At 44.8% G+C, this 25,000-nt stretch overlaps 1 protein-coding gene across 1 annotated transcript in view; it reads left to right on the top strand.

The window, feature by feature from the left end:
- PDLIM7 (PDZ and LIM domain 7) overlaps positions 1-25,000 on the top strand; it is a 111,628-nt gene that overhangs the window by 69,452 nt on the left and 17,176 nt on the right. Inside the window, exons 8-10 of the mRNA XM_069201692.1 lie at positions 3,166-3,320; positions 6,314-6,350; positions 23,809-23,837. Coding sequence (XP_069057793.1) covers positions 3,166-3,320; positions 6,314-6,350; positions 23,809-23,837 — 221 coding nt within the window. The remainder of the gene's footprint in view (positions 1-3,165; positions 3,321-6,313; positions 6,351-23,808; positions 23,838-25,000) is intronic.

The following is a 25,000-nucleotide window of genomic DNA, read 5'->3' as shown; positions in this document are numbered from 1 at the left end:
AAAACTATATTAATATGAGTATTTTACTCATACTTCTTAAAATGGGTTGTGGATTCAACTTTACTCTCAATAACAGCTAGTTTTTATGTATTTATTTTGTATTGAAACCAATACTTCAATGCAGCTGTATATGAAGGCTCATAGAGAGGTGAGTTTGCAGCTTGAAAGTGCTATAGATTCACGTTCAGTGCATTATCTTACCACCAGAGGTTGGGTTCAGAATCATTTTTTGCGATGAAGCTAGTGGGTGTGTCACAGAGTCATGTCTGTTAACAAAGAGTTCTGTGAAGTTGACTGCACTTGCAGAGTGCCTCTGACCTTGGCAAGGTGTTATATATCTATATGCTTTCTGTTGGCCTGTAGATCAATAGTGCAAGAGAAGAAGAGCCAGCAAATAAAAAAAAACATCTCCTAGATCTAGGCTGGGGATGTTTTTGTTTGGAGTTGCACAATGTGGTGGTTCATATCAGAATGAGAATATGTTTAGCTAATTTTGAGGTTTCTTTCAAGGGTGGTGATTTGTTTCCTACAGAGGACACCTTGTTGAGCATTGCCCTGCATGCCACAAAACAATAAACTAAACTGACATGTACTTAGTTCGGAATCAGGTTGCCTTTGGAGTATATGATGGTGATTTTAAGCATGCAAAAGATATTAAGACTACATTTATTCTTCAAAAATACCGACATTGAGTTCACAAAGATGTGCTTTCTAGTTGAGGCTCTGGCTCTGAGGCATTTGTGGAAACTGTGGAAATGTAGTTGAGAGATAGAGCCAGGTGCAGAAGGAAAACTGGAGTCACATGCATTTTAGAAAGTACAGGGGGCCATCAGAGACTATGGGCCTTATTTAGAAATGGCGACCACCCTGCTGTCCCGCAGGTCAGCAGGGACTGTTGTGTCCGTTGCCATGGCGGAGGTCGTACACCATATTTAGAGATCCCTAAACAAGCATTCGTGAAATCCCTAAGTGTGTAGTTGAACTGTTAGTGCTGCATAGCCACCAAAGGCATTGAAGCTGTGCTGAGTGGACGCCATGCTTGATGCATACATTCTACAAACATATTTGTTTTTTTAAAACAAACTCCCAAAGCGGGGAAAAAAAAAAGCAATTGCCATACCAGGCAGGGACTTTTCTCTCTGCTCACTGTGGTCATTGTGCATTTTCCCTGCTCAGTATATCTGCGACTCACATGGCAGTCTTGGGTAGAGACGGCAGGTGAAGCTCACCCTGCCCTAAATTATCTGATGGCCTTTGAGTGACTGACTATAAGATCAGAGGTTTCCAATGGCAAACCAGCTGAGGTGACACCATCAGAAATTGAGGTGTTCCCCAACTCTAAATAGAGCATTGTATGGCTCGGCGGGAGCAAAAAGTTCACTCCAGTTGAGCTTGCGTATAAGGAATATCCATTTGAATGCGTGGCACAGGTAAAGTTCAAGCTCAGAGCGTATAAACAGTAATGTTTCCAGTTGGAAGTAACTGGGAGCTATCTAGTAACTTGTTACTGAAGAGGAGTGGAGTCTTAGCAGGAGCTGAGATTAGTCTCCACACTGCAGTAACTCTGCCCCTTTCTGTGATAGGCCTGGGGTGCGGCGTGACTGTCAGGAGCCATGAAGTTTATCCAGGGTCTGTGTTGTTGGCGGCCAGATCCAAACAAAACTTTGGAATTCAGTCTAGCAGAGTCACTTCCCAAAACTGTGAGGAAATATGGCATGCAGTGAATTTCCAAGCAGTTTAGAAGCTCTGAGGACCCTTGTCGGAGAGAGTTTAGCAAACAAACTCCACGAGTTGCACATCAATATTCCTAGTCAAAAGGTTGATAAGCAGATCTTCGCGGATCCTTTTCTGAAGGCAGGAGTTGCATTGTTGGCACTAGGGTGTGACTTAGCCTGGGAATGTGAGGAGGGATGAGAACCAGGAGTCCAGTGCATTCAGGACAGATTGGATCAGCATGTGGGATTGCACGCTCTTGGTGATGCATAGTTATCACGAGTAGTGGGGCGCTCTGGACGGTACAGTGAAACGGTAGCAGTAGCTCTACAGTGTATTAACCACAGACAAGGGTCAAAGTATTGAGGAGTCCTGTTGGCAGTGTAGAGGGGAACAAGTGCCAGAAACATGTTCTCTATAGGTTCAGAGCAAGAAGCATAGATTGGTGTTCCCCCGCTGCCCTAGAGTGGGAAGTTGCGGGTAGACTGTGCTTCAAAGTGAGTGAGGGGAGTTGGAGACTGTTTCCACTTTGAGGCAATTCTGATCCCTGCAATTGTAGTCAATGGTTTCTCCCATATAATATGCCAGCCAAGACTGGTAAGAGCTCTTTGCCACATTGTATGTGCAGTGCACACACCTGGGGGGACTTCACAGTGTGAACTGTGCTGCTGGGGCACTTGACTGGTTACTCCTGCTGTTATGCACTGTGCGTCAGAACCCAGTGTGTTATGCGCTATGTGACAGAACCCAGGTCTTTGTGGCATGAGGTGTAGATTGTTTGCTGGGATGAAGAGCCTGAGAATTGTGGTGCATGGCATTCTTTGTGGGAGGGCCAGAGCTCTGTGCAACTACATAGTGTGCAGTATGCCCTCTCCATGGCTCCTAATATCATGGTATACAGTCTGAAGTATGCCTGTTGTTTCACACTAAGACGTATGTTGCAATACATCATTTTCATGGTGTATTGTGAGCAGTGTGCCCGTTGTTTCATTATAAGATCAGTGTTGGTTGGTGAGCAGTGTATAACACTGATCTTACTGTTGCATGGTGTGCAGTGTGTTCACTTGTTAATAATTGGCTCTGTGCTTCATGGTGTGCAGGGTGTCTGCTGTGGGGCTCTTACCTCAACGATGAATGGTTTGCAGTATGTCTGATTTGTGATCCTTACGTCTGTGATGCATGGTGTGCAGTATGTCTGTGACTTGATCCTTACCTCTGTGATGCATGGTGTGCAGTATGTCTGTGACTTGATCCTTACCTCTACGATGCATGGTGTGCTGTGCGTCGACTGTGTGACACCGAGGTGTATGCTGCATGGTGGCAGGTTGTATAGAATGATGTGATCTCTGTGGTGCACGCTGCACCCCACCAATGTTGTGGCATGCTCCATACTGGCCAGGCTGTCTACTGCCCTCCCCATGACATGTCTTACTGCCCGCCCACATCCCACAGGCACTCACTCAGAATGGAAAGTCATCCAGCCTATCTTGCCAACGACTCCAGCAAAAAGAGGCTGGTAGAAGATACCGAGGACTGGCAGCCAAGGACCGGAACAGCTCAGTCACGCTCCTTCCGGATCCTGGCCCAGCTCACAGACACAGACTTCAGTAAGTGTCTGATGTAAACAGAGGACAGCCCAGGGGTGGCAGGAAACTAGGAAAACAAGCATGCATGATCCACTGGAGCTGTGTTATTGCGTGTGGCATTGTATTAAATGTACTGATGGCATAGTTCAATACCATGTTTGTAGAAAGTCAGGAAAATCTTTTACCATCTTTAGTGGTAATCGAGCCTGGATCTCATGGTAAGTGTCTAATGATCAGTCAGTTTGGACAATCTATTTAGATACATCTATACATGTTTTTTTGGGTAGCACCTTTAGATGATAGTTCTCTTAGAGAAAATTACTTTCCGGTAAAAGTGGTCTTCTTTCGTTCTGTCCCGATTGATTGGCTGTGCCATTGATGAGCACTCATTTTTGTTGGAAGAACCGTATTTGGGGGAACGCTTTGCCTGGTTTGCTCAAGGCCTGGGCTGCTCTTGGGGAGTAGTGCTTCTAGTAAAACAGCTTAGCAGCTGGGTGTGTATTTCCACCTAATCCAAGTGACGTGATAGCATATCTTGTGTTCAACATGGAAAAAATCCTCCAAGAGCAAGAGATGTCCAAAGCGGGTTTTTCACTCCTCGAAACCTGTGCTTCATAATGCATAATATCCAATATCTTGTGTGTGATTGGCAAATCATGGTAGAAAGTTAAGAGGCACGTAGTCCACTCATCCGTAGTCAGTATCCCATTCCAGCGAGAAGGGACGTCTTTTGAACTGGGCTATCAACAAGAGCAAGCGGTTCAAGGATGTCGTAGACTTACAGTAGAGATAATTAACTTATTAATTCCTTCATTTATATATTCATGTACATATTGGGAAAGTAATTATCAGCATCCTCCGAGGCCCTTAGAAACGGTCATATCTTGCAACTCAGGCCACTGTTCAAATATAAACATTGCCTAGTGGGAGCTGATTTGTGCGTGAAAGTCTGCAGGGCTTGCTCTTAAAAAGTGAGGGCGGAGATACAGGTGGAGTTGAGTGATTTCTCACCTCTATCTGACCTTATGCTATGTCACTGGCTTGTTGTTTCTTCAGTTTCCCTTCACTATATTCTACCACAGTTAATAGTCATTAGTGGTACCAGGGTTTGAGGATTTACAGAGACTTGGCATCAGTTAATCCTGATATGTGAGGATTCTGCCTTGGCGCTTGGTAAAATAGCCATTTTGTGAATCTGACTTAGGGTTACAATAGTGCACATTTTCTTTTATCAGCCTGCACCAGTGACGATGGGTCCAGTTAGGTATTTGCAAACACCAACCATGCCGAAGTCCTGTTCTTGAACTTTTGCCTTCGCTTAAACAGCTTTTTCTCATAAATCAGCCTCTAATAGGAATTACTGCACATTCTCAGACTCATGCATCCAACGTCAACAACCTTAAAGGTTTTTTTATATCCTATGTAATCGTTCTTCCATCATGAAATCATTAAGCACCGGAGAACTAGTTACGTCATCTCCTAGTGGAAGATTTAAATATTTCTCTTGCCTCACATTTAAGTCTTAGGGCCGGATTTGAACTCGGTGGGCGGGTTACTCCCTCACAAGGGTGACGGATATCCTGTCCGCCAAAATCTAAATCCTATTATCTTCTGTGGGATTTAGATGTCGGTGGACGGGATATCCATCACTGTTGTGACGGAGGAACCTGTCTGCCGAATTCTAAATCAGGCCCTTAGACTCTTGTGTTGACCTGTTGGAAGCATTCACTTTGCTAAGGGAAACAAGCGTCAAGCTGAGTCAACAAAGAGACTTTCTCCACGTTAGGCCTTTCCTAGTAGGCATTCAAAATAAGAGCTAGGAGTTGTGGGGTTGAGGGACTTGAAGTCGACTTGGACCACCCCTTCCTTTCCTAGTTGACTAGGACCCGTTCCCCTGTTTTCCCTGTAAACGGGGCTGTGCCCCAGGCTGATTTGTCGCTGCGTGAGGAATGCACTTACCGTCCTTCTCCAGGATGCCATGCTGGCACCATTTTCTGGGAGCTGGTGGGCTCATGATCTTGAAGAGACTTGTGACTTTGTCTACCCCAACACTGCGAGCTAATCTCCAGTGGATCACTTTGCTCCTGCTGTGTGGTCAGCTTTATAATAGTCAGATCCCCTTTCTGCACCTATTTTCGCACACCAAGGTGCAGCGCCTCACTATGGTGCCAGGCATCAACCTGACTTATTTTTTAATAGTATTTCACTACCAGTTTAGTAGAAAGAGAATAGACATTGCTTTAGAAAACTATGGGCCATATTTACAGTTGGACAGATGGGATACTTCATCAAAACGTGGCAGAAATCCCATTTACTGTATTGCAAGTGCCATATTACATAATGCACTTACAATATGGGGGGTGAGATGTCTGTAATGTTTGTGTTAATCCTCTACGCTCTCTGGACCAAGTTGCAGTATCCCGCCTGTCAAACTCTAAATAAGGGTCTATGTGAAAGGCTTACTTTCATGATATTTGCTTTTGTGTGTGTGTTGATAGAACGAAATGTTGTGCCGAACAGTGTGGAAGCCATGCTCAAGAAAGAGCAGTAAAATGTATTAGAAAAATATCTGAACAGGGATCCATTAATATCCAGGTATACAGACAATATTATTTGAGGTGGCCCAGAGCTCGACCCTGCTGTGGCTCTGGATTCATTGGGGTTCTATACTCCTAAGAGCAAAGGCCACAGATGCCACTCCCTCTGGGCAGGGCTCAAAACAGCTTTGGTAGCGGAGTTTCTCTGCCTTGGTGCCCTTGTTTCCTACGTGCTTTGGTGGTTCCGGTATTTTAGTTCCCAATTCTGGCGCTTTACTCCTTGACTGGCTCTGAATTATCTGTCTCTGTGGGGCTTTGTGTTTCTGGGAGCCTCTGGTTATTGTGGGATTTCATGTGCTCTGATGTCTAGGGTCTCCTCTGGTTCTGGGCTCCCGGGCCTGAAAATTGAGCAGTCATCTCCTCTTCTTAACTCAAACTTCTCTTCTTCTTTCCTTAATCTTTTCTGCCTCTTCTCAGTGCAAGACCCGGATGATGAACATGTGAAAAGGGCCAGGTAAGGATGTAGGGACCTCAGTCAGGCATAGAGGGGAAACAAGAGATGAGTCAAGATAAGGGAATGCGGCAGCAGGCTGTGGGATGACACTGTGTAGGAAGAAGAGGGGTGTTAGCTTATGCTAGACTGGAAGCAGGGTGATTATTTATACTAGGTATTGAAGCAAGGTACCAGTCAGTGCTGGATGACAAGGAAGCCGCTGGCCTGTGTTGCCATCACTCTGTACCTGCTAACTTACCTTAAAACTTCAGTCTCTTCACCTGAGGGTGGCATCGATTCATTGCTGTTAACTATAGGCTGAGACATGAGGTAAATGTGGGATGGACTGAGATTGCAAATATTCTGCAAATAAGTATCTCTTAGTGCAGACTCAATGTTAGTTAGCAGGAGGTGCAAGCTCCGTGTTAGACGGCAGATGGTGCTGATTCAGTGTTAGCAGGAGGTTCAGACTCAGTGTTAGCTAGCAGGAGGTGCAGACTCAATGTTTGCTAGCAGGAGGTGCAGACTCAATGTTTGCTAGCAGGAGGTGCAGACTCAATGTTTGCTAGCAGGAGACGCAGACTCAATGACGCAGGCTCCTTGTTAGATGCCAGGAGGTGCAGACTTTGGTAGCTAGCAGGCAGTGCAGATTCAGTGTCAGCCAGCAGACTCAATGTTAGTTAGCAGGAGGCGCGGACTCTGTGTTAAATGGCAGGGGGGCAGAGGCACCGTGTTAGATGACAGGGGGTGCAGACACAGGCCCTCATTATGAGTATGGCGGTCTTAAAACTGCCACACTCGCGGTGGCGGTCAGACCGCCGACAAAGTGGCGGTCTGACCTCCACATTACAATGGTGGTGGAAGTGCCACGGTAGGACCACCGGTACAGCCACTTTTAGGCTGGCCCACAGTCTAGCTGTGCAGGAGGTCTAAATCTGCCAGGCAGCACTGCTAGCAGCGCTACCCTGAGGATTTCGATCCCTGTCTCCGCCACCTTTTGCATGGCGGTTCCACCGCCATGCAAAAGTTGGCAGAGACAACATTCCAGGGGTCTCATGGGAGCCCTGCACTGCTCATGCACTCAACATGGGCAGTCCAGGGGCCCCTAAGGACAGCCTGTTGTGCTTTTCACTGCCTGAATTACAGGCAGTGAAAAGTGCAACAGGTGCTGTTGCACCCGACGCACTGCAACATTGCCACTGGATCGATTATGAGTTGGTGTCAATGTTGTGGTGAGTTTCCTGTTGGGCCAGCGGGAAACTCTTAATGGGGCCAGCAGGCAGAAAACCGGAGTGGCAGTCTCCCGGCCCCAAGAGTTTTGCGGGCAATCTCATAATGAGGCCCTCAGTGTTATTTAGAAGGAAGTGCAGATTCAGTGTTATCTAGCAGGAGGTGCAAACTGAATGTTAGCAGGAAGCGTGAGCTCAGAGTTAACTGAGAGGGCTCTGCCAGTTCATCTCCCTGGTGCCCTCTTTGTGTACTCCGAGCAGCTCTTTCCGCTCCAGAGGTGGTGGGACGCTTACATCTCTTGATGCTGTACCTGATTCATCACTTCGTATCTGATGCTAATTCTTCTTATTCTCTTTTCTCTCCTCTGGTGTGTCTGTATTGCTGCTCACCTCGTGACTGTCCTTCCATTTGTCTTCTTCTGCTTCCTTTCCTCTCTACTCTCCCCCCATCCCCCCCCTCCCCCAAATCCCCTGCCCTCTCCATTTGCTTGGTACCTTCCTTGGTGTCTACCTGTCTTCCATGTCTTTTTCCTGCTCAGGGAGAAGTTTATCACCGAACTGCAGAGCCCTCGGTACACCCGCCTGCGAGACTGGCACCACGAGCGGTCTGCTTGCTCTCTGAATGTGAAGCCCTGAGCTGGCACCGGTGCAGCAAGAAAAGGGGAAGTGGAGGGAGAGGGGGGCCCTATCTGTGCTGGGGGTGTCGGCCCCCTTCCGAAATATGTGCAGTATCCAAGGATAAATAGCTGTGGCTTTTCAATTTTAGGATTTGTTTAGAAGTAGCCAACTATTTAAAAAATGTATTTATGTATTATATGTTCGGAGCTAGACTCTCTGCCTTCTGAATGCTTAGCAGCTACGAATGGACCTATCGCAGCCTCCAGGCGTGGGTCATTGGTTCATTATGACGATGAAGTGGGAATAGACCCCAAAGTCCCCCTTGACGTTGGGAGACTCTATAGCCCCCTGGGAGAGAGGAGATGTTATAAACTACCTTCTAGAGGATTGACCACAATTCTGACCCTCTGCTGCTTCTTTAACCCTTTCTTCTTGTGGGGAGCTGCCCCAGCACACCGTACACCTCACTTACACCTGATCTTCTCCCCCAGGAGCCCCCCCGGGAAGGGGATGCCTTGGCCTGCCTTAGTTCACAAAGAGGAGTGGGGTTTGTGCCTGTGCTCGGGAACACTTTGTTCTAGCCCTCTGTGCAAGGGGCCTGATTAATGTTTATGTATTCTGCCAAATGTCCTAGATTAATGTAATAAAATACATTTTATGTACCCTGATTGTTATCATTTTGGCGTTTTTATCATTGCATAATTAGTTACAAATGAATATCCGCTATTCTGACCTGTTTCCAAACAGGGGTCTTCTAGCAACTTCCCTTTTTTAAACCTGAAATGTCCTGCTGTGCTTCAGTTGAAATATCCCTTGATTGCACCTTGTTTTTCACGACTATACCTCATGGAGCCAGCCCTTTTCCTTCAGAAACCTCCAGGAGGTACATTCTGCATCCTGGAGCTTTGTCCCTCTTTTGCAAAGTAGCCCCTTTTGGAGCCCGCTTTGGTTTTTCAACATTACACCTAAGCCTTTAATAATTGCCTGCATAATTTCATAGACTAATTCTTTGTTTTAATTAGCTCTTTCTTTCTTTGCGAAAATATGCAAAACATATTTCACAAAGGAAGCACTGCACACTAAAATGCAGCTGTTGTCGGTGATGAGGCAGATTGGTAGAGATGGTTGCAGTGCTTAGTTTCTAAATAAAAATGTCCCAGTGCCCAAAGGTCTCCCCTGAAACATACTGCGGCTGCAATTGAATGTGAGAGCATGGAATACTGAGGTAGTGTAATCCTGAAGCGACCTCGAACCTCTTTAATCCATTTACAGCCACTCCGTGCCCCTTCAGCTCAACCTTGCACCTTTCTGCTTTCTCCCTTTGTGATGCTTTTTCATTTTTCTCTTCCTCCATCTTTCCCATATTTGTCTTTTGCTCACAGTAAATGCTTGAGGCAGAAAAATAGGTGCCGGCCCTAAAAAATAAGAGCCGTTCCTCAAAAATAAGTGCCGGTGCCCAGCACCGGAAACCACCAACACAAATTAAGCACTGGATGGTTGTGTGCCACATCCGAAATACCAGAAAGAAGCAGGTAGCTTTACGTGCATTTGTAAAATTGTTTGTGTGCGTGGAGTGCTTTACAGGGAGCGTATTAATTGTCACAAAAACTGCCAAAGCTTAAGGTGCAGTACTATTAAAACACTATTGTGTGTGGGGTTCATTAGAAACCGATTACAGAAACAAGGATTTCATGAGAAGAAGAGATGGCGTGCATGTAATTGGCACAGCCCTAGGCCACACTGTCGAGTTTTTTTTTTTTTTACATAATTTTATTGGAATATTTACATACATTTATAAATATTATATTTACTCAATGTTTTATCACCAATGTTTACAATGTGAGACACTCAGAACTGAAGTATTTTTCCTACGATCACGCAAAGCCAGATTTCAAACCCAGGTCTCCAGGCGCCAAGGTCCACAGCTTTTGTGCTATAGCACCAAGATTTATATAGAATTATAGATGAGAAAGAGTGAGTATGTTCTTCTTTGAGGTGTTCAGACTGGCATCCGATAGACTTCGAGTGCAAAGCTCATGTTGACTAAAATGCCACTCAGAACCCTGGGGTGAAAAATATCTGAGTTAATCCTTGTTTACTCATCTATAATTTGATGTCATGTATGGTTCACAAAACCATCTGCCTTTCTCTCAGATGTTGCATAGTGGACGAGGAATATATAAAATATGGTCTCTCTTCCCTGTCAAAATGTAAAAAGAAATACCTGGCTTCCTGCTACTAACACCCACACCCACTATGCCTTCCCACTCCTTTGTGAAGCTGTGCTCTCTGCTGTCCATCAGAGCAGAGAACCAGTTCCTAGAGGGCACTGTGTAGGAAGCTGGCTCTTTATGTATCAAAATTAGATATATCGTGCATGGAGCCCAGGGGTTCTCTTACCAGTGGACAGAGGCTTGCTTTAGCAATCCCAAGGGGCTCTTTTAGGGAGTAATGTGGTCAAGCAGCCTTAGGCTTATCAGAGAGGAGTTTTAGACATCTGCAAATACACACACAGTCAATAAATGAGAAGCACGCCTCAATAAGGAGATTCACACCAATTTACATAAATAACAAGTATCTTTATATATGTTTGGGCACCAGAATCAATACAATCACTTAAGTTTGTTTTACAATAAAAATATTTACAGTTTTGGAAAGTCAACGCTTAGTGCAATTTTTGGAAGCTGCAATGTTATCCTATGGAGGAAAAACAAATATGGCAAAGAGGTATAGTACAGTGACTTACGGAACTACTCTCTTGAACTTAAGGTAAGTATTGGGCAAGGGTCAGGTCCACACCAACACGTCACATCGGGTGGCACTGGGGCAGCCAAGGCAACGGGTCCCCAGTGTTAGTCAATGGGTATCAGTCCTGTTGAAAGGAGGCTGCAGGTTTGGACAGGGAGTCTAGTTGAGGAGAACCAACAGGTGGGTTCAAGTCTTGAGATACTTGGGGACACCTTAGGTCCTCTTCTTCATGGACCTGGTGTGATGGGTGCATAGGAGTCCTCAGGTGTTAAGTTTTCTCCACCAGGAGCACAAGCCCTTGAGAGAGCCTGTGGGCAGAGGCTGCATGCGGCATCAGCAGTTCATAGTGGACAAGTCCAAGGTGGGCTCTGTCTCCGGAGGGCTGGGGAACCAGGTTGGCACCTTTGGTCCACTTCAGCATGGGCTAGGCAGCACAGGTACAGTGGTGTTTTCTTCTGTTAGGTTTTTGCGGTCCGGAGTCCTCTCAGGTCTCTTGGGGTGCCTTCAAGATGCAGGGAAACAGCTCTGGGTCTTTAATGAAGACAAGCAGTCCTCCCAGGCTTTTAGAGGCACAGCAGATTTCAGGACGAGTTGATTTTGATGCAAATTGGCAGGAACATCCTACAGGCCGGGAAGGTCTGGGGCCCAAGTCAGGTGCTTCCTCCTCAGTCTTTGCTTTTGCAGCTCTTGAGGGTCCTTCTTCTTCGTAGGTCAGCAGGAATCTGGTTTCCTGTTGCCAGAGGCTCCCCTACATACTGAATTTAGGGGTGTATTGGACAGTGTAGGATAGAAGCCAATGGGCAACTTGCCCATGAGGTCACTACACCCCCCATATGACCACCTCCTAAGGGAAGTGGGCATAACCCTGCTCCAGAGTTCCTAAACCTGCCAACACCAAGAGGGCAGATTTCTAAGTGTGGTGTCCACATCGGGCAGCTCACCTTAGAGGTGGGACTCACCTGAGTGGTGGACACCCCTCTCTGAATACAAAATGTTGTGCCTGTCCAGGTGCCAAATTGGCCCTGGGGCAGCGGGGTCGGCATCTCTCCATTGAGTGAAGCCAGATCTGCATACCAACGGTGGTGGGCTTTAAAGCACCCTGCTTTGGAATGCAGATTTGCAGGTCATCCTTTTGGTTGGGGTGTGTAAACACCTCTCCCATAGCAGGCTTTGTTTCTGACCGCCTAAAGACTTTTACCCTTGGGGGTTAGAAGCATGTCTAGTTGTGACAGGCTGGCTAAAACTAGTCAGTCTGCACACTGGTAGTTGGTAGGATTTCAGGGAGACTTCTAAGGTACCCTCTGGGTGCATTTATTAATAAATCCATCACTGGCATCTTAGTAATACAATTTGTTTGATACCAAACATCCAAGTAACTGGAGAAATCCTATATACCAGTGTCCAGCACATGTACCTAAAATAGCTTCCCTGTTCACTCACTATGTCTAAGAATCAAAAAGACATAGCAGGGACATATCTGCCCTCACACGTAATATAATGCACCCTAACCTATGGCTGTAAGGCCCGCTGAAAGGGTGACTCACATATATTACATGCAGTGTTAGGGGACAGGGCACATAGGTTGTTTGCCATATTGTGCTTTTACTTTTAGCTGCACCAAGACATGCAGGCTGCAATGGCAGTCTGCATGTGCTAGGCGAAGAGTCCCTGAGGCTGACACAATACATGCTGCAGCCCTTGGGGACCCCCTTTGGTACCCATGCCCTAAGTACCAGGGGTGCTAGTTACTAGGGATTTACACGGGGGCCAAAGGTATTGCCATTTGGGGAACAATTGTCCCGTATTAGGGAAAGAGATCTGGCACTGGGGATCTGGATAACAGGAACCCAGCACACTTTCAGTTCAAATTGCATCATGTACCAGTCAAAAAGGGGCACTTTCCTACACACTGTTAGAGGAGCCTCTCATTACATTATGGCATAGCAACAGTAGGAAACAATGCTTGCTGCCTGCTGTTGCCACACCGTAGCAGTGAGTAACCAGATTTAGAATCAGGTATTTGAACTGGAATCAGAGTGAGAGGTGTGCACTACATTTGCATGCTTTGCTTCCTCCTGTCAACCCCTTGTTAAATATACACTAGTCTTAACATGTATTGAATAAAAAACCTGTGTGTTTAAAGTGTCTGTAATCTGCCCCTGATGACATCGACTGATAAAAGAAATCCTGCTGGATGTTGCTCCAGCTTCAAATTTCATTTTTCACAAGTGATGGGAAAGTTCGCATCTAGATATTCTTTTCAATGTTGTTAATAATAACTTGAAGAAGCCACAACACAAAGCCCAGTATTTGAAGAGGAGAGAACATTTGACTTTGGGCTTGCCACCAGATTGGAGCTTTTATTTGGAAATTGTGTATTTCAGATGTTTGTATGGTGCAAATCTGGAAAAACCCTTGTTTCCAGTGTTGTTCTTCCAGCCTATCATATATTTAATTTTCAGATGTTCATCATCCTTGTGCTCATTGTGTTACGTCACATCCTGAAGCATAATATTTTGATGCTTGTGAGAAAATCTCGCTAAGGACTCTCAAGACTAGGCAGAGGCTCGGCTGACGGGGAAAATGCTTTGGCTCAGAACAAGCACACAGCAGCAGATTGCTTAGAAAATGATGCCGACATCCAGTTAATTTCCCTGTTCATTAAACCATGTCAAGAGATGGCATAACATATGTTTTTAAAATTTGCAGTTTACTACAACAATATTGAAAACTGCAAACTAGTAGTGATCAACAACCCCTACAGGGACAAGTGAAGTCCAATGATGCAGCCGTCTGTGTTGTGAATTGACGGAAAAGGCATTTTATCAGTGACTAGACCCACCAAAGGGGAAGGCGTCAGTGCCCAAGCAGAGGTTTTCAATACCCACAGTCAATTTGTCATTGTAAATCTGGCATCAATACCTAAACTTTCTTGACGGTGATACACTTGTTGGCCTCAACAATGGTAACATCTTTGATTTGGAAGTATTCTGTCGAGCATTCTGCGAGGTGGAAATAGAGCAGGAAGATATAATGTATTTTGAGTTTGTATATTAGAATATTGAGTACAAAATATCGAGGTGCCAAAATATACGTTAATGTTGACAATCGGAATATCGTCAAAGTGAGTAGGTAAGTACAACTTTCCTATTTTTAACTACACATGTATGTACCTTAACGATTTATCTTGGCACATTACATATATGTGAAGTTAAATACAGTGAACCTATACTTGCCGAAATGTGCTTACCCACAGGATATTCTGGTTGTAGGTATAGTGGCTAGGAAATTTTGGCGCATCGGTATTTAAAACTTGAAACTCCGCTACTGTATCATTCTTCACTGTGCCTTAGTCTTTGGTGTGATTATCAGGCAGCATCACCACCTAACAAGGAGAATGTCCTGTAACAACCATGGTAAGGTATACAGCATGCTGCAGCACATCTCTATCAGGCTTTCCACATCTGAGTTTTCTGGCTGAGAAAATGGAGCCACCAGCTCGTTTCATGAACACTGGTAGCATGTGCTACCTCTTGCTTGGGTTCAGTATCCCTGCAACCACCCTTGTTGCACTGGGTCTCAGGGATCATGGTGGCAGTGGCAGGAGCAATAGGAATTGGTAACACAGCCAACAGGAGGGTGTGTGGTGGATGGTAAGAAGGAACATAGACAATGGGGTGTGGGAAGCGAAAAGCAATAAGACTGGAGGAATAAATAAAACAAGCACTGGCTAGTCCAATAGGTTAGACCTCTGCCTGATCTATTGGTTTTGTTGATGTTGGAGTCTGCAAAGACAGCACGTGCTGTTGAGGCGAAACCTAAGAAGAAGCAGCAACATGAAGGGAAGAAAGAAAATCACTACTTCAGTCACAGCACCAGTAGCATAAGGAAACTAATCAAGATGAAGCAATCATTACTTGGTCATGCTTCAGACGAAAGAAAGGAAGTAAAGTTGGCACGCTTTGTCCAATTAGGAGGCAGCAAAAAAAGTGACAGTGAAGCCCACAAATGGTAGGCAGTGGATAGGCTCCATGCCACATGTAGTAAACAATATCTCTCACTAGTGAGAGCGCATGCACTAGCACATCCGCTGTAGCAGGAGAGACCTAAAAATTAAACATGCTTTAGGAGCCACGTTCTGTCGGTTCCACTCCTTTGCCTTTACTTGGCCCCTAGAAAAAAAAGAGGTAGCTGTTAAAAGGCTATGGTTGGACAAAGAGTCAACTTTGGTATGTCATTGGAGCTCAAAGGTGTTATACCACAATATCTACCTGCAACACATTGTACCCATGATATCAACCACGCCGCATCTTCAAGCTCCACTCAAGAATCCCAAGGTCAGAGATATTTAATGTCAGGGCACTGAATACCACGGCTGCATATTGTTAAATCCACATCATGCCTTTTCAATCCATTACCAGAATCACCGACCACTTTATCTCAGACTTGCAGGTTTCTGCTTTCTCCCTTTGTGATGTTTTTTTGTCGTTCTCTTCCTCCTTTTTTCAGATGTGTGTTTTCCCTATCTTGCTTTTGTTAAACTCTGGAGGAGAAAAATAAGTGCTGGTCGCTGAAAATAAGTTCTGGTTAGCCACACCAGGAACCACTGGCTCAAAAAGCACTGATCTTGGATATCATATTTTTTAAAGATTGGTAGTAATACCACATTATTGTATCATATATTCACAGTCATAGAATGTGTGATTCAGGATCTTCTACCATGGCAACATGGTCGATCAATTTCAAAGGCTTGCTTTCTCTGTAATGTCCATACTTGTACTATATAAATTTATGTCGCTGGCCATAGATGCCTTAGAATTGTAGCTCTCGAGCCGGAAAAGGAGGACAAGGTGGCTTCAGCTGATCCACAGTATGTAGAAGGACCCTCATAAGTGGATTCAGTCACTGTAACCATTAGAGTCTCAGTTGCCGCTACACCTGCATAAAATACCAAGAATAGGATGGACACTGAGGGAAGGAGGTTTACAAGCTGTCATCAGCACGACTAAGTGCAGCTTATGACACAGCAATTGTGGTGGCGTATGACAGGAATGTGGAGGAACAAGTCGGAAACAATTGATGTCTTCCAGAGAATAAGCAGCAGCAGCTCACCTGGGACACCCTCCAAGAGGGGAGGAGAACCTCAACGGATTACAGAAAGTTGGCCCTGGGCGCAGGAAACAATATCACCAGCCAGTTAGCACCAGATGCTATTCTACTGAGACGCTCTGTGCTTTAGATTTCTTGATTTGATTCTGAGGTTGAGATACCTGTAATGAATAAAACATTCTTTGGCACACCCGTGTTTGTCAGGAAGTGGATGCTGCCATTCACAAGACTAAAACCGCACACGTCCAATCAAAATGTACTGCCCGTGGGCGTTGTTTCTAAAAACACTAACTAAATTAATTTATGATAAAGATAAAAAAGAAAAACGTTCATTAAAACGAAATTGTCCCATTCCTCCTGCATTGCCATTTTCAGAAAATCATCTTTTGACTCAATCCCACGAGTTGCATTATGTCTGTTTTTTAATGTCGCCTTAATCTCAAGAAACAAGGACCCTACCCCCAGTAAGCGCCACTGGCTCCCTGCATTACTAATTGTTTGGGTTGCTTGAAATGTTCTCGCCATTTTGCAAACTTTCACATTTACCTGACTGGAAGGGGTTCAAATCTAAGCACCTCTCGTCAGTTCAGTTAAGGTTAATGTTTCTTCCACATCTTTCTTTTTTTTAATTTTTTTTTTACATAACCGTTTTCTTTATTATTTCATTACTTCTGGGGCCATATTATGGATAGTACCACAGTGTGTGTGTGTGCCTGCCTTGCGTGGCCCTAGGGCACTACGGTACTATAGAAGGGAGCGCAGATGCTATGTCATGATATTGCTGGCACTACATGTGTGCCCGCACTATCTTGAGAGGACTGCAGTTGGCTTTGGCCACTCCCTGTGTTCAGTACTAACTATTCGTGCCATGCACAGGGGATAGTGAACCTTCACAGAGGTCTTAACTGGAGACCAAGTTGTTCACTTTTGGTATCTGCTGGCTATCCATGTGCCATTAAGTGCAGGGCAGCTGGACAAGGCCTTGCCTTTGGGAGTTGAACAAGGCTATGCATTGATGCCGTGCCTTATGCACACTGCCCACGGGCATGCCTAGGGGATTTGTTTAGGTGAGCTGAGGAAAAGCACAAGCTATGGCCAGAGGGATGGAACAGATGTTGTGTGATTTGCACCCTGGTAGTGGGCAAAGGTCGCATCTATTGCCTTGGAGCCTTGCCCATGAGCACTAACGCCAGAGGTAGGTCACAGGATGTGATTGAAGCCCTTCCTCTGCCCAAGTTTCTAACACAACTGATGTTTCAGATGTTTAGCACATGGTCCCATGTCCTCTCACACAATGTATGAACAACCAGTCTTGCAAAAGCATAGGCCTTGAACTTACACTCAAACTGCATAGAATACGCTACTTAAGGGACAGAAATGCACAGATATTGGGCCAAGAATACAAAAAATACCAGGGTATATGATAGAATCATAGTTTGACAGACATGCAGTGTTACGGAGCCAAGGGCACTCCGACATATGGATAGTGATACGTGCAGCAAAATTGGGGCAGGGATACCATGTTAAAGGGTAGGACATGCTAACATCCCGACAGAGAATACACCAGCACTGGGATGTGTATACTGACTTTGGGCAACGATAGAATGATCAGGGAATACAGATACACTGGTATTTGGAAACATTCATATGTACTTGGAAAAATATGTACTGACATTAAAAGAGCGTTTCGTTGACCTTGGGACGCTGATACAGAGATTGCGATGCATTGATTCTGGGCTAGAGAGACATGAACTCTGGACCCGAAAAACACAGACCCTGGGACAGGGAGACATGGGCAAGGGGACATGAAGAAACCGACAAGTGGGCAGGGAGAGATGGGCATGGGAGCAAGGAGACAAACTCATTGGAAAATAGAGATAAAACTCTGTTACAGAGGGACTCAAGCAGTAACATTCAAAGAGACAGGCACAAATTAAACTCATTTTAGGGTGTTACAAAAGATCTCAAGTGGTAAGCAGCTTCAACACGACTTTTCAGCTAACGATTCTTTACAGAGGATCCATTTCCTATAAGACATACTCATTTCTACTCTAAACAAAGCACTGCAATATACAATAAACTCATTACCTTTAACATATATTTTGAAGTTTTATATTAATTTAGATTCACAAATATCCATTCTAATTACCCCTTGAGATAACGGTGGTCACAAAGGAGGGATTTCTAAAGTCCTGACCATCTTGACGTTACACACACTCCCCTACCTCCACTGTTGTCTCCAGACTTTCAAAATCTGGTTGGATTAAATCGCTAGATGACAGGAGTATGAAAAGCAAGTAAATCTAAATATTTGCATGCAAACTCTCCACAGAGCGAAGAAAATCTGTGCATTGTGGGCCTGTGTTTTTTTCTGGCATAAGCTATATTCTCCTTAAGTGAACTAGTGCATTGGAGTTGCACCACTTTTTTTTACTGTGCCAGTCATTTTCAGAATAAGGCTATGTGGGACAGGGGAATCACCATACATACGGATAGACCTGCTCAAGGCGGGAGACTCCTGATTTTTGTAGCAAAAAATGCCTTCATTTTGGCTGTCTCCCATCTGAAATTGCCACTCCTTCAATAGAAGCACGGATGCCAACCCTCCCAATCCAGGTGGGAGATTACCAATTTCACGGCTAGTCTCCCGCCTCCTGATTCCTGCATGCAGAAACCCAATTCCGAGTTTTGTACAACTGGCACAAATAAAATGTTGATGCCCGTCACATATGCTCCAATCCCCCCTCCAAGAATTACCTCTGACAACAAGGGTTAACGATTTGTCCTTAATTCATTGAGGGGAAGATTAGACGTTGTGACAGGCCTGGACATTTTATTTTTGGCAGTTTTACATAGTGCAAACAAAAACAGAGTTCAGAACTCACACGTTCAGAACTCTGTTTTTGTTTGTGCTATGTTATTAGACTACCAAAAGTTAAATGCTGATTATCTGTCACCAATGAACCCGATTCACACAGATTGTCAGTACTGCTGCAATATAAGTCAGTTGGGAAAATACATTCTTCCCACTTGCCTGCTCCACAATATTGGCATGTATGTCGAAGACAATGGGGGAAACGCATTCTCCCAATTCTTTATTTTTTTCCACCTTTCTCTTCTAAAACGTTGGCATCGCTGAGTGATGGTGGTTACAGTACCCAGGTTGTGAGGAGAATAGAGGCAGGACAGTTCACTCTTCTCTGTGTCACAGAAGCAGGCGTCTCCATTTCCTTGGGTTTATACCTAGCACTCACAGGAGGACAGCAAAAAGTTCTGTCCTTGGTAAAACATCCGTCTGTTCTGGTGCATCCAAATTCTCATTCCCGAAGGCCTGATAAACACAAAACATCAGCCCAAGGAGTCTTTGATTTACAATGTTTACAATTTGCAAACCTCAACCAACTAGAATAGAAGCTCCTTCCCCAGGCCTCTGATCTGGAGAGTAGGAGGCAGGCCACCCAAAGGTCACAAGATGTTCATTTTGCTTAGAGGACTGGCCAAGGAAATTCCAACTGTCAGGGTGACAACACAGTCTAAAGGGGCCTGTGCAGGTCATAAACATGGCTTGAGCAGGGAAGGAGAGCCATTCCCCTCAAGGGATCATCTACATGGTCTCTGCAGTAGAACCTCATGAGCGGCAGGGCATTGGGGGTCTTGTCCAAAAGTTGATCAAGGCACATGCCTTGACGGTGTCTGGTATTTTGTAAAAGCCCTCATTGAGCCCTTGTTGGGACACCATTAACATTGCATATGGTCGCCTAGTAAGACAATACGCATAACGTAGTATACTCCTCTCACAGCACAGAAACTGATCTTGTAAAAAAAAAAGATTTAATTTCAGGTGGATTGCTTGGATTTTAACGTAGGGCCTGTCGCTTGCATCTCCACTAAAAGTGCAGGTAAAAGACAAATAACTTTAAACTAGAATTCACCTGCCACTAACCCTTATCAACTCCACATTCTTGAATCAGAGGTAGTATCCAGCCTGGATTATGGTGAGTCACACTCTGGGTGTGCCCTGCCCCCATTAAAGGTTATGGCTGTACTCAGCAAAAATCATGGAGCAGGGCCTGTGGCCTCACAGAATGCTGAGACTGCTTCTAGAAAATACGGGTCAAGCGAGTAAAAGCGGAACATAGATAGGATGGCGCAGTTATCTTGCCACACTACAACTTTTGATACCACAGCCAACTATCCTTAAACATTTAGATATTTCGGACTCTGGGACAATTTGGAGTCAGTAATGCCTAGTTGATCATTTAGGTTTATTTAACCCAAATAGATCTGCTTTTGTGGATGTGATACTCAAAAAATCAGTTTGGATGAAGCTAGCCGCATGATATCCCGATAAGTGGGTCTCACCCTGAGAGCTCCAGTACAACATGATGGATGTAATTGTCAGGATCAATCAATCAATCAGGAATTTGTAAAGCGCACTACTCACCAGTGAGGGTCTCGAGTCACTGCCAGGATTACATATGGCACCAGAATATCGTGGACTAAATATGTTCAGGGCAAAATATTTCATTTATGAAAATATCACCACATTAGACTTCGTGATAAAATATCTGCATCCAATGGGACAATATTTTTGTATTTAATATTTATGACACAATAGTTATGCCAAATTACATTTTTGTCAAAGCTATCCTGATTTGCAACCATCAGGGGAAGCATCAACCCAACATAAATGGTATGGTGCAGTGAAACGATGAGGGAGGCCTTCAAACCAACCAATTTGCTCGAGTCTCTTACTTAGCCGATAGTCACTCGAACAGCTGTGCACTGGACTATATTAAGACTCATTCCATGTCCCCCTTCTGACTTCCCCCACCTGCAGTCAGTTTGTGGCATCTCGAAGACTAGCTGGAAGAATGGCTTGAGTTTGGGCCTGGAACTTTTGACTTGAAATGCAAATGTGAGCTTTCCTTGGTTCACCAGGCATATGAAGCACCCCATAAATAATGCAGTTAAATCACACAGGAAGTATTTTAGCCTTGCAAGTGGTATGGAAAGCACCACATGCATACCCATACAGTACAATCTCAAGAAGTACATTCCAATCGCTAGCTGAGTCGCAGCAGCAAAGGACTACAGGTCTTACTAGAGCATCCTTCTGTCAGGTGCCAGAGCTCAAGGACACATGGGATCTTGTGCGTTTCTCTAAGAGTGTTCAGGTGACCCTCTGCTTCTTGTCTCCTAAAGTCTGTGGCTAGCACTCATATTTTGAGTCTTTCTATGTGGTAGTCTTCCACTTATTCTGAGTGCCAGTCTTCGTGTATATTCAGCATAAAAATCTTTCTTCAGAGTCATCTCAAGTTCACAGATTGTTGTTAGGTGAATTGATGAAACCACGTAAAACCAGTAAGCTTTGCAAATGATGTGCTAGGGAACAGTGAACACTGATTAGTTTGGTGATTAATTCTGATTGAACATTTGAGGAAATGTCAGCACTTGTGCATATCATTTAGCCACGGTGGCGGGTAAGAGATGTTCTAAAGAAAACTGTGATGCAGCCCTTCAAGCAAATAATATCTGTGTTGTTGATGAACCCTTCCTTATGGAACAATAATCTTGACGAGGTGGGCAGTTTGGATAGCAGAGAGGGCTGGAAGGAGTATTTCAGAATTAGTTAATCTACATTCAACCTGTCAGGCGTAAATATTATCACCCGCATCTGATAGCTGAAACATGGTAAGATGAGCGTGTGGGCAGAAAGTCAGATGAAATCAAGTGTATGGTGTCGACCATGAATTTAAGCCTAATTTGCTTGTCCTCTGGTCCAATGACCATTAAATCAAATGCAGCTGTAAACAGGTAACCCGACCGCAGTGAGCACAATTCTCCATATGTACGCAGCTCTAGCTCGCCAGATGATCACCACTCTTGTGGGGCTGGGAAGGAGGGTCGAGGGGGGAGATCTGGACTGTGTGGTCCATTAGGGGTCAGTGTAATCATGTGGTGGGTCTAGAGTAGAGGTACTGTGGTCTAGGTTAGAAGAGGTGTGACCTAAGAAGGGTATAGGGTCAGCGGGAGAGAGGAGGTGTTTTGACACAGTGTGGTCCATTTGGAAAAGGGCCGGTGAACGGGCATGGTTTTGCAAGCCGGGAGAGTCCTGTCACCATCAGGAGGAGGTGCATTAAAACCTCAGAATGTTGGTCAGGTGATGAATATGTGGTAAGTGGGGGGCATGTTTAACAACGGAGGTGTGGTGTGTTAGGGGAAGTGTGTTACAGTATAAGGGGTGTAGTACAACAATGTGTGCGGTGTATTAGAGGAAGCCGGCTGGTACAGTATAAAATGGAGATGTGGTGTATTAGATGAAGTATGTTCCAGAGTGAGAGGTGCGATATAATAGCCAAAGTGGGTTTTAGTAACGAGAGTGAGGTCTAAAGAGAGACTTGGAGTACCCTGGGCAACGCTTATTAATGGTATACTGCTAGGGTTATGGGGATGTGTCCACATAATGTGGAACAGTAATGAAAATGTGCTATAATAAGGAAGTTTTGTGTGGTCATTTAGAGTTTGGTAGGGTGGACACGGTGCCGTAAATTTCAGTCTCCCTCTTTTCCCCAACAGAAACATTTGACCTGACAACTACCTGAATGTCTGACATCTACAGATCCCTGGAAATTCTATAGATGTCTGTTCCATAGACTGGCCAACAAGGCATGGCTTTCTAAACAGGCAAAATGCACGCGATCCAATGCATGAGAAAAAACTCCCTGTGTATCAATATCCTGCATTAGGCGTTTACTCTTTAAAAATATAAAATAACTTTGGCGAGGAGGCACATCAAACAAGGTGCCCAGCATCTGAAATGTGACTTCCTTCAATGGTACCACTGAAGCTGCAGCTGCACTAAAGGCCGCAAGCTCCAGGCATGAATCTCTAAGTTTGGTGGGTGGCTTTCGCCAGGAATGGATGGTTGATGCCCTCTGCTAACCTGCTGGCCAGGTGGGTAGTTGTGGTGTAGTAATTGGTACTTGATGTAAAGGGGGAGATGTGGCACTGTATGAAGGTGTGGCTCAGTGGGGAGGATGTCTCTTTTTGAGAAAGTAGCGGAATAGCAGGGAGGGTGGCATACTGTAGTATAGTGGACAGGTGTTGTACAGTAGAGGAGTGGCATAGTCCGGAAAGTGAAGTATGCCTGGGAGGTGTGATGTGTTGGAGTACGGGTAATGAAAAAGGGTGGTGGGTTTTGTACAGTGGGAAGGCATAGTCTGGTAGCTACAATCATAATAGGGCGGGGGCTGGGAATGGTCAGTGTTGTATCCCCTGCGCAGATGATATTTGCTGAGATGAGTCAATGAGCTACACTGATATAATCTGAATTGCTGACTTCTTCAGCCTATGAGTACGCTGCTCTGGAGATGGTCACTGTCAGCCTATGACATACCAGGTCTCTATTGGAAAAGACAGATCACTAACTTAAATATTAGATATTATCCGAATAAAAAGAACATCTATAGAAAAAATCCAAGAGATTCTCACCTACGTGGAAGGCCTTAACAAGTAAATGGGAGGAAAATATTTTGAGGTACTTAATTCAATAATTAAATACATACAAATAAAACACATAATCAATAATCATACATCACAAAAATAAAACATAAAATTGAAGACGGTTAAAAGAGCATTATGTCAAATAAGGTGTTGTTACGGGCCCAAACAGTTATTTGGCTCTGAACACAACATGACTCCTTTTCAGTAGGGGTTATCTCTGGTCCAGATAGATCACTCCATATCCAAAGTGCTAGTTAAACCAAACCAAGTGCCATCCCTGTCCCTGCCGCACCAGCACGTCCCGCCTACACGTTGCATTCCTGTCTCTCTGTGAGCAACATATGCTGCACGTTTCTGCCAATATCACTGCCCACCCTTCCACTCTCGGCACGGGCATTTTTTTTATCTCTCTTGCCCTCTGGCACATGAAATTTCTATTGATCTGTGTTCCAAACACACGTCGTTTCTCTTATCTTCTAATAATACGAAATAATAAAACTTGAATTTCTGTCTCTGTTATGCCCTACATTTGAGCTTCCTGTCTCTATTTTTTAACCAAATTTACGCCTGTTCTTGTAAACATTCACTTCTATCTCCTATAAAATCAATCCTTACGTATGTACCTCTCATATCGGTGCTGTCCCTCTATTGCTCCCGTCACACACACCCTTCCTGCCTTTCATTGCCCATCTCTTTCCCCACACATTCACTTCCTGTTTCCCTATCTCCGATTGAAGCACTTCCTGACCTCCTCACATGCTTTTTTGTAATGATAACGTAGATACTTCTGAAGCTCTGTCTTCTCCACTTGCACTTCTAGTCTCGCTTCCTGTCACCCCACATACACTTCTGGCATCACCTTCTCCTCGTGTACTTCCTGTCTCTTCATGCACACGCACTTCCGGTCTTGCTGTGTGCCATACACATGCACTTCATGTCTCTTTATCTCCAACACATGCACTAACTGACCCTTAATCTCTTACATATCGCTTAGCTCCTTACTGCCTCTGTTTGCCTTGTTAAAGTGACAGTTGTTTTCTCTTAGTCAGGATATGCGAACAGGACCAGCCGATGTTCCTGATATGGGCCACGGTAAGTGTGAAACTCTGCCTCTGTGCAGGTCAGTGTGAGTTAAAGTGCATGAGCAGAGGTGAGATTGTCATGTCTTATAATGTAGTAGTTTAGTGGAGCAGGTGTGGTAGTGGTACCTTGGAGGTAACAATGCATCACAACATCCATGACTGTTAAGAAAACACCACACAATATCGAGGTTCGCAGTGAGAGACCACTGAAGTCCATATGCAAGTCTTCTTTAGACAACTAATGACACTGCGAGAGACTAGCAACAGCAAGGACAATATTCTGGGTCACTGCTGGAGATATCTGAGGATGATATTGTGGTCCTCCATCAGGGACCACGAAAGGCAAGCTTGTACTCTAGCCGTTGGGGCGAACGTCCTT

This window comes from Pleurodeles waltl, chromosome 7, assembly GCF_031143425.1.
Source record: "Pleurodeles waltl isolate 20211129_DDA chromosome 7, aPleWal1.hap1.20221129, whole genome shotgun sequence".
Classification (NCBI taxonomy): domain Eukaryota; kingdom Metazoa; phylum Chordata; class Amphibia; order Caudata; family Salamandridae; genus Pleurodeles; species Pleurodeles waltl.
The sequence above is the reverse complement of the archived record's forward strand: the minus strand, read 5'-3'. Positions and strand labels throughout refer to the sequence as shown.